General features: G+C 45.7%; 1 protein-coding gene across 1 annotated transcript in view; it reads left to right on the forward strand.

Moving 5' to 3' along the window:
* LOC115090769 (myosin-16-like) overlaps positions 1 to 14,037 on the forward strand; it is a 292,772-nt gene extending 278,735 nt beyond the window's left edge. Inside the window, exon 21 of the mRNA XM_029600261.1 lies at positions 12,970 to 14,037. Within this exon, the coding sequence (XP_029456121.1) occupies positions 12,970 to 13,116 (147 nt within the window). The 3' untranslated portion in view covers positions 13,117 to 14,037. The remainder of the gene's footprint in view (positions 1 to 12,969) is intronic.
* The last annotated feature ends 268 nt before the right edge of the window (positions 14,038 to 14,305 follow it).

Below are 14,305 nucleotides of genomic sequence, written 5' to 3' on the forward strand. Positions count from 1 at the left end.
AGGGTCCTCTTTCTGGATGGCTGAAGGAATCTTTACAACTGCTTCCCAAAACACTAACAATCTCTTCTGTCTCAGGAGGCCTTACACTCCCGTCCAACTTCAAAATCTCCCTTAGGAAAAGCATCCTAAATAACCTTCCATCAAATACCCATCCCCCCTTAGAGGACATATACCTCCTATTAGTAATACCTTATCTCAAAAACCATTACCTCATCCCTAACATAAGAACATAAGAAATGCCATACTGGGTCAGACCGAGGGTCCATCAAGCCCAGCATCCTGTTTCCAACAGTGGTCAATCCAAGTCACAAGTACCCAAACAGATAGATCACAAGCTACTATTGCTTATTAATTACCGTAATAGCAGTTTATGGCTTTATCCTCTAGGAACTTATCCAAACCTTTTTTAAAGCCAGTTACACTAACTGCTGTAACCACATCCTCTGGCAATGAATTCCAGAGCTTAACCATGTGCTGAGAGAAAAGAATTTCCTTCGATTTGCTTTAAATGAGCCACTTGCTAACTTCATGGAATGCCCCCTGGTCCTATTATCTGAGAGAGTAAATAACCGATTTACATTAAACTTGATCAAGTCCTTTCATGATTTTGTAGACTTCTATCATATCCCCCCCCCCCACCTCAGTCGTCTCTTCTCCAAACTGAACAGCACTAACTTCTTTAGCCTCCCTCTGTAAATACCATCCCCTGAATCCTCCTTTCCCCCTCCTTAACAGGAAGGACCTTGTCAATGATCAAACCCTGTAACCTACATGAGCTCTGCAGTACCAGAACTCTCCAACCTTTAGATAACATTTTAGAGAGCAGGAAACCTCTGAGCACACTCCTTAATGAACCTGGAAGGCTGAAGCCCTCAGAAATTTTTATCACATTGCTTGGTGATTCCAGTCAGGGTTACATGTCCAGATAAGAAAGGTAGAAAAAAGTGTTTTATTTTCTGTTTAGGGATTGGAATATGTAGGGGTGGATTGCAAGGGAGTCAGACAAATACCAGCCCACGTGATATCTATCTGACACCCTTGTGTTCTTTCCCTGCAGGATGTATTCAACAGTTCTGAAAAGCACATCAAACTGACCCTGCAGAGATACATCATGTGACCAGGAGCCTGGCAGAATTGAGTCAAAAAATCAGCAACATAAATTTTACATTTTTCCTAAATAACTAAGTAATAGAACACAGTCTAGGCAAGGGGTGAACAAACAGAGCTGCAGGTCCACTTCCATCCATGCAATAAGTTACTATTAGCCCCCATCTCTCATATATATCTTTGATTCATGGTCTAGTATTAAAGTATCTTGCTGAGCAATCAGCTCTTGAACCAATTGCCAAGAAATGTGACACCCACTCTACCAGCCAGTGTCAGACCCATACATAATCTCTTAGACACAAATACCCACATACACTCTTTCAGAAACCCACTCTGTGTCTGAGAGAGTGTATGTGTAGGTGTCTCTCTTTCTCAGACATGAAGACACCCATACACACACTCTTGCTCTCAGTGTATGGGTATGTCATAGAGAAAGAGTGTTTGTGTATGTCTTTCTGTGTCAGGGAGAAAGATTCCCCCCCAATACTCTCTCTCTCTCTCTCTCTCTCTCTCTCTGACACACACATTCCATCATTGTCCTATTGCTCATATGCTCATACAATGAGTGCCCTCACTCCAGTACTGCCACAGCATTATGTAAAATGTTTTTGCTTACTGCCAGCTAGGGATGTGAATTGGGTCCAGAATTGGATCTGCAATCGGAATCGTGTGATCGGGATCGGGATCGGAATCATAGCCATTGTTTTATCGGTTGTGACCGATCCCAAAACGGATAAACTCTCCCTGACCCCTAAAATCAAATTCTACAGAATCCCTCCACCCTCCTGAGCCCCCCAAAACTTTCTTTAAGTACCTGGTGGTTCAGTGGTCCTCCCGCCCCCCCCCCCCCCCCAAAGCTTTTTTAAAGTACCTGGTAGTCTAGCGTGGATCCCGGGAGCGATCTCCCACTCTTGGGCCGTCGGCTGCCAGTAAACAAAATGGCGCCGATGGCCCTTTGCCCTTACCATGTGACAGGGGCTACTGGTGCCATTGGCCGACTCCTGTCACATGGTAGGAGCAATGGATGGCCCACGCCATGTTTAAAGATAGCGCCAGCCGTCCATAGCTCCTACCATGTGACAGGGGCCGACCAATGGCACTGGTAGCCCCTGTCACATGGTAAGGGCAAAAGGCCATCTGCACCATTTTGTTTACTGGCAGCCGACGGCCCAAGAGTGGGAGATCGCTCCCGGGATCCCCGCTAAATCACCAGATACTTTAAAAAGGTTTTTGTGGGGTCGGGAGGGTGGGAGATGCTAAACAATTAGATCTAAAGGGTCGGGGTAGGTTTTGGGGGGGGGGGGTTGTAAGTGTTCCCTTTCTCCCCTCCCCCCAAACACATATGAAAACCACATGAACCATTCATGGGGTTTCCTATTTGTTTCGGGGGGGGGGGGGGCTCTAATATCTGACGAATTTTGAAATATCGTACCGACATTTCAAATCGTCAGAAAAACGATTCACATCCCTACTGCCAGCCCTTCCCAAACCTGCAGCAGCCCTCCCCCTTTCTCATTCCTACCCTTACCCTTCTTGGCACCCCCATTCCATGAAACTCCTGGTTCCACAGCTAGTTACTTGCCAGGTGCTTTTGGCCTGGATTGGCCTCTGTTGGAAACAGGATGCTGGGCTTGATGGACCCTTGGTCTGACCCAGTATGGCATGTTCTTATGTTCTTAACCCTTTTCAGAAAGAAAGACCAGCCTACAGAAGCCTCCCTAATACTGCACAGGCACTTCCTTTTGGCTTACCACATCTCTTTTTGTGACTGTAGCTTGCCTCCACTTCTCCATATTCCTGCCACCATTCCAGCACATTCCCATTGAGTGAGTGCTACAGAATTTGCTGCTTTTATGGTTCCCCAAGCTCTGCAGTGCCTACCTACTCCAGGGGAGTCCAGATGTATGTTTGTTCCTCCAGGACTTAAAAAGAAAAATGAAGCCTTGGCCGAGACTAGAGAGAGCCACAGGACCTGAAGTAGCAGAGCTCCAGAATCCTGCTTTCCCACGTGGATCCAGTGCAGCCAGGGCTGAGGCAAGGGTATTAGGTGTCATAGGTAAATCTTATAGCCTTATACCCCCAGAGACTTCCTCCCCACACACATTAAAAAAATGCATTTATAACTGTTATTACATTAAAAAGGACATTCAAAATACAATCGTATGAAGTAAAAGTATCACTAACAGGATGTACATTATATTTACTCGCACTGCTGTTGTGATGACGGATGCAACTGTGGACCCCTTGCCTGAGATGGAGTTGGCGCAACCTGAGAGGGAGAACTCCCGCAGGTCCCCACCGTCGGGAGGCGAGACTGGGCTGGTGCAGGGACCGTCTTGAGCTTCGCCAATACCAATGCCGTTCCCTGTGGGTTGAGCCTTTGGGTGCGGGAGCCGGCTGGTTTTAGGTGGGCCCCTGTGAAGATGGGTAACCGCCGGGAGAAATCATCCAAAGTCAGTCCAAGATCAGAAGCCCGAGGATCGTTGGTAACCAGTCCAGAGTCAGAAGCCAGAGGAGTCACCGAAAGCCAGTCCGAGGTCGAAGCCAGAGGAGTCACCGAAAGCCAGTCCGAGGTCAGAAGCCAGAGGAGTCACCGAAAGCCAGTCCGAGGTCAGAAGCCAGAAGATCCGTCCGCAGGAACCAAAGGAAGGGAGCAGGAACAAGAACAGGACTCGGAAGGCAGGAACAGGCCTCGGAAGGCAGGAACAGGGATCGAGGCACCAACCAAGCACAGAAGACTCCACCGAAGCAAAACAGACTCAATGTTAAGTCAGGAAGGAGCAGCAGGAGTGGGCCTTAATAGGCCAGGAGTAATGACATCATCCAACGAAGCCTGCAGGAATTTCCCGCCACTGTCCCTTTCAGAGGGATCCCAGGTCACGCGAGCCTAGAGGGCGGGCCCAGCAGGCAGGGAGGACGGCGGCATCCTACAGGCCTGCGGCAGTTCGGCATCGCCGAAGAGGGGCCAGGGCCGCGTGGGAGAGGCATGGAGGAAATGGAGACAGCCAGCCGGCCACGCAAAGCAGGAAACCACGGCGAGCGGGGCCGACGTGGCCAGTGCGCGGTGAGCGTAACAGTACTCCCCTCTCTAGGGCCTCTCCCCAGAGGATTGGGTTTTTCTGGATGGGAGAGATGGACCAGCTCAAGCAGGTTTTTATCTAATATATTGGTGGAGGGTTCCCATGAATTCTCTTCCGGGCCAAAACCCTCCCAGGATAGGAGATATTCCCATTTTCGACTTTTTTTTCTGACATCCAGAATGTCATGAACCTGGTAGATGGACTCTTGTGTTGCTGTTACTGAGATGAAACTAGAAAATGTTTGCGTGATGAGTAGTAAGAGAAAATGTCCCATTTCTGCTCTCTACTCATAATTGGAGCTGTTATGGATGTTTAACCGCAGGGTTAAAAATTAAAGAAGGGGAGGGTTTGGGGGTTTTTTTTGGTTTTTTTTAAATAAGTCTGACCTGGGCTCTGGAGAGCTGCTGGGTTCGAGAGGGCTGCAGTGCCCTGGAAGACTTTCACAGCCCTTGGAAAATTCAAGAAATCAAAAGCAGCTAGACTACTGCTGTAAAAGCAGGAAGGCAAAAAAAAAAAAAGAGAGACTGAAAGTTTATTTATCTGGCTAGAGTGAGAGTTATTATAGCCCATTCAGCGAAGGGAGGTTATGCTGAGCCAACCCAGGCTCATGGAAAAGTAGCAGAAAGAAGAAAGAGACTGGGAAAGCAAATTTAAAATACATTTACCTGGCTGTTGGCTCATGCTGAACTAGTCTATGCAGGGCTACACAGGGCAGAGTTGCAGAAGAAAAGCAGCATATATTTGTTTCAATGTTTACCTCCAAAACAGCATTATCTAGCAGCAGGGTACTGTAGATAAAAGGAAGAGAGAGTGATGGTTTCCTGCCCTGAGTCTTGGAAATAAAAAGCAGCTATCAGCTAATCTAAGCTTCACTGGGGCTGATGCAATACAGCCAAGTGCACTGTTTAATCCACAGCTGGATGCAGGTGGTGTAGGCGCATCCACAGCCCCTTATGCTAAAAGGGAATTAGCATCTCCACAACTCACGTCCAATGCGCTGCAAAACTAATAGGGGTAGATTTTTAAAAATGGCACGTTCGCGTACTTTTGTTCGCGCTCCAGGCGCAAACAAAAGTACGCTGGATTTTAGCAGATACGCGCGCGAGCCGCGCAGCCTGCCTCTGTTCCCTCCGAAATCGGAGTGGCCTCGGAGGGAACTCTCTTTCGCCCTCCCCTCACCTTCCCCTCCCTTCCTCTACCTAACCCACCCGCCCGGCCCTATCTAAAAAACCCCCCCCCCTACCTTTGTCCGGGGATTTACGCCTCCCGGAGGGAGAAGTAAATCCCCGCGCACCAGCGGGCCGCTGGCGCGCCGAGACACAACCCGGGGGCGGTTTCGGAGGGCGCGGCCATTCCCCCAGACCGCCCCAGGCCGAAACCACGCCCCCGGGCCCGCCCTGAAACGCCGCGTCCCACCCCCAAAACGCCGCGTTGATCGGCCCCGCCCCCGACAAAAAACCCCGGGACTTACGCAAGTCCCGGGGCTGTGCGCGCGCCGGCAGGCCTATGGAAAATAGGCGCGCCGGCGCGCAAGGCCCTGCTCGCGTAAATCCGGGCGGATTTACGCGAGCAGGGCTTTTAAAATCCGCCCCATGGTGCTCATCACATGCAAATGCATGTTGATGAGGCTATTAGTTAGTCACCTCAAATGCAAAAAAAAAAGTGCGTCCAATACGCACATTTTTGAGCTCAGAAATTAACATCTGCCCAGAACAGGCATTAATTTCTGAGCGCCCCCAAAATGTTGTACAGAAAAGCAGAAAATACTGCCACAGTCAGGTGGTCAGGTTCGGGAAACGGATGCTCAGTTAACCAGCGCCCATTTTCTGAACCCATGGCTGTGCGCCGATTAGGAACATGGACTCCGATAAATTCAGCATCCATTTTCTTAACCGGCAGTCAGCCGACTACTCCCGGGCGCCCTCTGTCAAGGAGGTGCTAGGGGCGCGCAATCGATCCTAGCGCCTCCTTAACAGCGCAACCCCTAATTTTAATATTGCATGGCGCACCCAGGAGAGGTGCCTGGGGGTGCATTAGGAAAGCAGGTGCTATACGTTCAGCACCCGTTTTGAGCAAATTTTTTTTTTGCATTGGCCCCATTGCAAGGAGAGCAAGCAGCCTGTGTGTCCCGGTTTGGAGGAATGAGTGACGGAGGGCGGAACTATGGCCACATCGTTGCAGCTTAAGAAAAAGGAAAAAAGAGCTGTAGGAGTGATTTTTAAGTGCTGGGCACCCTGAACAAGCTCTCTGCTGTTGCTGTGGGGCTGGGCTGTGACCTGGAAATGACCTGAAAGTGCATTTCTTGTTTCAACAAAAACAGGGCAAACTTCAAGAGCTTATAAAATAAAAAGTAAATGGCGAAATTAAATAAAACAAATAGTGAATCTGGGTGGGAGGACCCTGCTCATGCTCCCACCAAATTTTCAAAGATCTGAATGGGGGTCACCTGAACTCTTTTTAAAGTTAAAATTGTGACAAAATAAGCATTGGGGCCATGATCGGGGGACCTCTTCTGGCAGCCAAAGGTGGTTTGGGGTCTCAGAATGTATCAAATTTACCCCAGTTCAAACGCCCACAGCTTCCCAATTTGCCCAAAATTGACTTGATTGGTAAGATTGTGGGAGAGAAGCCTCAGTACCCTCATCCTATGCTTTAACGGATGTTAAAGGAATTTTGAGAGCACTAATAAGATAGTTATGAAAGTGGGGAGAGATGTATCAAAATGGGACAGAATCATGTAACCTCAGAGATCAAATGTACATAAATCTTAATAGGAGAATTACAGGAACCCTCTAAATATTTCATTGTTAAGAAAATTTCGGAGAAATGGACTTGAACTTTCTTGAGTGTGCATATGAAGTATTTTACTTTATAATGAGAATGTATGAAAAAAACATGTACACCACTTCAAAATCCTTTACAAACTATTTGGAAGAGACAAAAATTGGATTTCCAAGCTAATGTTCTCAGAAAAAAAGTCAGACTCTATTTTGTGACTGGAATTCTGAGTAAAGTGTGTCTCAGTCTATGTAACTGAGCTAGTGACACCAATTTGTGAGCCAGTGCTGGAAGGAAATGCTTCGAAGGGGCTGGCAGACTTATACATATAAGTTTCTCACATAAAATAATTCAGATTCCATCTCAGCCTTAAACTATTTCTCAAAATTCACAAATTTTCTTTTCCACAACTTCATACTAAAATGGGTGTCCATAGGTTAAAAGTATATTGTTATGGCTTGCTTTTAAGAAATATATAATAATAAGTTAGAGAAAGCCAAGATCACAAGAAGAGGGCCACAGCTCTTATAATATAGGAGAATACACATATCCAGAGCTGTAGCATGCCTATGGCCAATATGGCCATAGCCGTAGGCGCCGCTACCAAAAAGGTACCGTGTGCCAACAAGAGCTGTACTGATGGCCGCCAGCGGGTCCTCAGCATGAAAAAAATATTGCAGCCCCGTCGAAATTGACGGTGGAGCCATGCTGCTTTTCCATTTAATAAGGCCGCGCTTACCATGCCGTCAATTTCAGTGGGGCCACGCTGCTTCGGAGGAGGAGGAGCATCCCTGCTGGAAGTTGTCCAGTGTTAGAACTGGCTTGACCTCATGGCCGGAAGTCATTCCCTTAGCCACAGGGGCTGAAGAAGGAGATTGCTGCTGCCTGCTACATCAAGGAGGAAGTGAGTGAGAAGAGAGAGCATGTGTGTGGGTGCATGAGAGTGAGCATATGTGCTTGAGTGTGGGAAAGTGAGAGAGAGGATGTGTGTGGGAAAGTGAGAGAGAGCATATGTGCATGTGTGTGGGTGAGTGAGAGAACATGTGTGTGGGAGAGTGAGAGCATCTGTGCATGTATGTGGGAGAATGAGAGCATGAGTGTGGGAAAGTGAGCGAGAGCATGTGTACATGTATGTGGAAGAGTGAGAGAGCATATATGTGGGAGAGTGAGAGATAGCATGTGTGCATGTGTATAGGAGAGTGAGAGAGAGCATGTGTGTGGGAGAGTGAGAGAGAGAGCATGTGTATGTATGAGATGGAACATGTGTTTGTACAACTACCCCAGTTACTCTCTGCCTGCTAATCCATGTCAATTTCAGGGCATCTGGAAATCAAAAGTTCCAAGGTATGGATAAGGGGGAATTTTTTAAAATCCTTATTTTAATTGTTGGGTGTTATTTGATGTGTCCGTTTTGAAATATTTTATTGATGTTTGTAAGATGTTTATATGAATTTTTAATTATTGACTATAATTAAAAATTAAAAATTATTGACTATTATTCTATTCATTAAGGGGTATATTGTTACGCACGTAACCCCCGAAAACCTCCCCCTGCCTCCCCCTGCGAGCGCGGAGCTTATCGTGCATAGGCTCGGTGGCGCGTGCAAGCCCCAGGACGCACGTAAGTCCCGGGGCTTGAAAAAATGAGCGTTCCGGGGGCGGGGCACCGGTGTGGGGGCAGTCAGGGGGCAGGACCGAGGCCTTCAGAACAGCCACCGGGCCGGGGGATGGAGAGCCGGCGCGCGCAAGTTATGCCTGCCCAGAGGCAGGCGTAACTACTTCTACAAAGGTCAGGGGGTGGGGGGTTTAGTTAGGGCTGGGGGCCGGGTTAGATAGGGGAAGGGAGGGGAAGGTGCGGGGGCATGAAAAGTTCCCTCCGAGGCCGCTCCGATTTCGGAGCGGCCTCGGAGGGAGCGGAGGAAGGCTGCTCGGCTCAGCACGCGCAAGTTGCACAATTGCGCCGGATTGTGCAAACAAATCTACGCCCGCGCGCATGTTATAAAATCTGGCCCTAATTGTTTTGAATTATTCTTTTTATTGGTATGGTTTAACTAATTTTCTTTTATGAGGAATGGTAATGTTTCTGTTTTTTACATTGTTGCAGTGCATACAGAATTTGGATTGTTGCGGTTTCCAGTTCAGTTTTTGTGTGTACATTTCAATTTATAACATATAGTCTCTTTATTCTGTATTTGAGGGTCTATCTGTGTTTTGCATGTATGGCTGAAGTTAGTTAATCCATTAGTGTGTAGTTTCTATGTAGGGATCTAAGCAGCTTGGATTGTTCTGTTTTCCTAATAGGAGGTGTATTGCTATTTTATGCCTGGTGTAATATTTGTAATATTAACTTTCATAGGTAGGGTTGTTGTTGTTTGAGTGCTGGCAGTTAGTGCTGTTTTTATATAGAAATTCTTTTTACTCATGGCTGAGAGTCATGCCCTTGGCCAAGACACATTACAGTAGGCCTAATACCATACCTAATACCAGGTTCCAAGCATCTTTCTTTTTTGCAGGGTTTTCTGGTTGGCACTTCAGCAGTGCATGTAAAATATAATATACATATTGTAAGTGATATTTTTACCTCAGAAGAATGTGCTTTTAATGTTATTTTTCAAGTAAAATCCTTTATTATAAATGCATAATTTTTAATTGTGTGTGAGGAGGGTGTGATGGGGTGGGGGGTGCAAGGCTGTAAAAGTTTTCCTAGAGCACCTAATACCCTTGCAATGGTATTGGGTATTGCTGTACAAACATTTAATAGTCTCCCAACTCGTGGTCGGTTTTCCTAACCGGTGGACCACCGACGCCAATCGGGTTTTCGTTAGCAAGGAGGCACTAGGGGCACGCAAGCAACCCTAGTGCCTCCTTACTAACGCAACCCCCTAATTGAAATATTGCATGGCGCCCCTCTTGGGGGCACCTGGGATGCATTAAGAAAGCAGGCGCTGACTGCTCAGTGCCCACTTTCTACAAAAATTTATTGCATCGGCCCTTTGGCAGGCTGCAAGCTGCACCTCTGTTTGAGTTTGTATATGAGATAGAGAGAGAGAGAGCCTGTATGAGGGAGTGAGAGTGCATATGTGTGTGTGAGAAAGGGACCTGTGTAAGGGTGTGTGTGCCAGGGATAGAAGGAACCTGTGTGAAACAGGAGGTGTGCGCAAGAGAGAGCGTGTCTTTATGAGGGTGTGTATGAGAGAGAGAGAGAGACTGAGGGAAGGTGTTTGTGTGAGAGAGAGGGAGCCTTTATGAGGGAATGTATATGTAAGAAAGAGGGAGCTTGTATGAGTGTGTGTATGTGAGCGAGAGGGATTGTGTGTGTATGAGAGAGCGATGGTGTTAGTGAGAGGGAGGGAGCCTGTGTAAGGGTACGTGTGTGAATGAGACAAAGAGCCTAAGTGTGTGTGTGAGAGAAGGGACCTGTCTGAGTGAATAAGGGCATGTGTATGTGAGAGCGAGAGGACATGTGTGTGTGTGTGTGGATATGTCTAGTAGAGTGTGCATGTGTGGGCGAGCCTGTGTGCATTTGTGTATGAGTAAGAACAAACATGTATAATTATGTGCATGTATATGAGAGAAAGGAGAAAGTTTGTGCACAACCCCCACTCCCCACCCCATCAGCTAATCCACGACAATATCAGGTCATCTGGAAATCAAAAGTTCCCAGGTAGCTTAGTTAGTTTTAATCATTGGGTGTTAATATTTGATGTGTGCACTGTTTCTCAATTTTTGTTTTGGAGCTGGAACTTTTTTTTTTTATTGTTTTTAATTATTGGATGTCACTCTATTTGACTCCTATTTTGAAATATTCCTTTTACTAGTATTATTGATATTTTATTTTTATTTTTATTGTTGCATAATTTTTACTTGTTTGTTTGGGTCTGGGAGGAGGGGCTTGGGCCTGGACTTGGGGGGGAGGGGGCTCAAGGCATAAGATTCGCCTAGGGAGCCTGATACCCTTGCACCGGCCCTCAGTACAGAGAAGTGCTTTAGTACTTGTAACATCCCCAGTTAGAAAATACTTGGTGCCACCTTCTCAGATTGCATTTATAAATATACAGCCACTGGTCTTGACTACATATTGATAAGCACCTGAACTTGCACTCAGTGCACTGTAGTAATAGTGCGAGAAGTGAGTAAAATAAAGTGAAAATAATTCTCACCATATATGAGCGAGCATCTGAATTTAATTCCTCTGCGCTAGCTAGAATAAGGATATTTGATTATTTTTGGTTTTTCACAATCAGCTAGCCCAGTTCCAATTAGCTGCCACAAATAAACACCGAGGGGACATTCCTAGTACCCTCCGGAAGATAAATGCGGTTAGTGTATTGGAGGAACATGCTATTTTCTTATTTAAAGAGCATAGATAGGTTTCTGACTGCTCTGGAGACAACGTAACCAATACAGCATGAGTATCATAGTCAGGGTGAGACATCTGAGACCCTCTGGCACTCAAGCCATGCCCACAAGCAGCGTTGCAGTAAGCCATGCCCCCTATCTGAGGAAGAGAGTACAAAGATTCATCCTAAATAAAGTTAGCTAAATATATACTTGCTACAAAGACTAACTAGACTGAAATGCTTGAACACCACAAAGAAAGAGAGCACAGAATCACTGCAGAAATTGTCATAAGTAATTATGCCAGAGACATAAGTGAAGAACACTTGGTACAAAAGCCTCAGAATTCACAGGGATTGGAGAGTTCACTGGAGACAGAAAGGAAAAAAGGTTAAATAGACGTACAGAGTCTAACAATACAGAAAAGAAACACAAAACACTTGTTATCTACTTACCTGTAAGAGTGTGTTGATTTTGTCCGGCTGCACCTGTAAGACAGAACTGGGACACAAAGATTCACTTTCTTCATAGTAGCATTAATTAGGCAATTTCGATGAAATTGCCTAATTCGTAGTGGTTCGGGGGACCTGAACCATGAAACGGATTTTTCCCAGAACTTCGGGGAAAATTCGTTTTTCGGGTTAGTGCGGGGGGGAGGGGCACATTTATTTTTTAAAAAAAACAAAAACACCCCAACCCTTCACATTTACTGTATTACAACCCCCACCCATCCCGATCCCTCCCCAAGACTTACTAAAAGCCCTGGTGGTCCAGCGGGGTCCCGCGAGCAATGTCTCCCTCCGTGCCATCGGGCTGTCGGGCCTGCTATGAATCAAAATGGCGCCGATGGCCCTTTGCCCTTACGATGTCACAGGGGCTACCGGTGCCATTGGTCGGCCCCTGTCACATGGTAGGAGCACAAGACTTGCCAAAAGTCCCTAGTGGTCCAGCGGGGGTCTGGGAGCGATTTTTCCCATGAACCTCCTGAACTGAAACCAGACCCGAGCCAGAAAAACGAAGCTCATCTCTAAATATTCAAACCATGCTTATCTGATTGTTTTATGGTAAAGTTAGGAAAACAGTTCTCTTCTAAATTTGTTAGCTGTAACAAAAGAAAAACAAATTGTATTAATTGTGAAAAATTCACAATGCATTTATAAAGTTTTCATTGCTTGCTTTTCACTAGTTAAACTTGTTCTAATAAATCTGAGTCACAGCTCAGAGGGGCTGATGCAATACAGGGAGCTCAGCCGAGCGCACTGTTTAACCCGCAGTTGGATGTGGGTTGTGTAGGCGCGTCCACAGCCCCTCATGCTCTAAGGGGATTAGCACCTCCACAATGCACATCCAACACACCAGGAAACTAATGTGAATGAAGCTATTAGTTATTCACTCTTTTACATACTTGGCAACACCTCTGGTGAAGAGAGTCTCCTTCATCACCACGCTAAAGCCAAACCATGGGATCAGACACTGTTGAATATTTTCTTTCCACTCTACTTTATTTGACTTTGGTGTAAGCCTGACTCCTTGGCTAAAGCTCACCATGCCTGGCAAACTGTTCCGTTTACTTGGCTTTAATAGTAGATCTTCCCTCTTTGCCTTGTACAATTAAAACTCACATAGATCATTCTTCTTTCATAGTCCTTCTCCCTTTCCCTTGTAGGGTTACAGCTCTCCATTCGTCACATTGATAAGATCTCCAAGCTCTGCTGGATCAGAAGAACGTGGGGAAAAATTGCTGACTGAGGAAGACACAGCCTCCTTAATTCCAGCCTACTTGAATTCTCTTAAGAAACTCATAATTGAATGAGAATGGTTTTGTTTTAGTCACAACTGTATTCATGTTCTAAAACTTTTGACACTCAAAAGTTTCCAGTACCCTGAAAAGAAATGTTGCAATAATATTCTAAGGTACAGTACAATGCATTACATTCTGTCACAATGCATGAAAATATTCCTCTATATCTTAAATTGTGACCCAATATACTGTCACATTCTACTAAATGTTACAATGTGCTAATGTATACCGTAAACAAATATATCCTAAGTATTCCTTTTTAAGAAAAAGTCTTTTATGTTATTCCATCACACAGCAAACTTTAGACCTAAAATTATAAAGCGTAATATAATCCATGTTTATTAGTACAAATAATGCCTGATTTTCAAACCCATGTCTGAGCAAAAAAATGGCTGTTCTAAAATTGGACTTGGGCTACATACATGTAAAAATACCTGCGTACCTCAGTTTTGTGTGTACTTTTCCACGAGTTTCTACGGATACTTCGCAATTTTTAGAAGAGTGTGAGATCACCCACACAAATCGCACCCTTTAAGGAGCAGGAGTAATTTTGTGCACAAACTATAGCACTAATGTGCAGATTTTCAAAACGAACTTATGTGGTAAAGTCTTGCACAAAAGGGTATGTGCGGGCTTTACCCCACTGTGCGCAGCTGTAAGATCAGCCTCACAGTGGTAAAGTCTCCATGTTGGTGCTATAAATATATATATATTCACATTGAAAATCTTCAAGTAATTGGTTGAGCGCACCTATGAATTAACTTGCACAAGGTTACCCCTGACTTGTGCGGGGTAACTTGCACAACTAGAAGTCTATATTCATACACAGTCTGGATAGCAAAGTTAGCCGGATAAACTTATCCTGCTAACTTAGGAGACATATTCAATAGTGCAGCTGCACAATTGAATATAGCCGGCTACCTTAAGTATCTAGCCAGCTAACTATATCTGGCTAACTTTAGGACAGCTCTTTGACCCGACCAGACTTAGCTGGCTAAGTCATCCGGCTAACTCTGAATATTGGCATTAGCCGGTTAACTTAGCTAACTCAACTCCTCCCAGTTATGCCCCCAATTTATCTGGCTAAATTCTAGCCACCTAACTTTATTAGCCTGCTAGAGTTTAGCTGGATAAAGTCTGAATATAGCCAGGTAAACCATTTAGTAGGGATGTGCAGAGGGACGCCATACGTTGCATTCGG

The sequence above is a fragment of the Rhinatrema bivittatum genome, chromosome 4 (assembly GCF_901001135.1).
Source record: "Rhinatrema bivittatum chromosome 4, aRhiBiv1.1, whole genome shotgun sequence".
Classification (NCBI taxonomy): Eukaryota; Metazoa; Chordata; class Amphibia; order Gymnophiona; family Rhinatrematidae; genus Rhinatrema; species Rhinatrema bivittatum.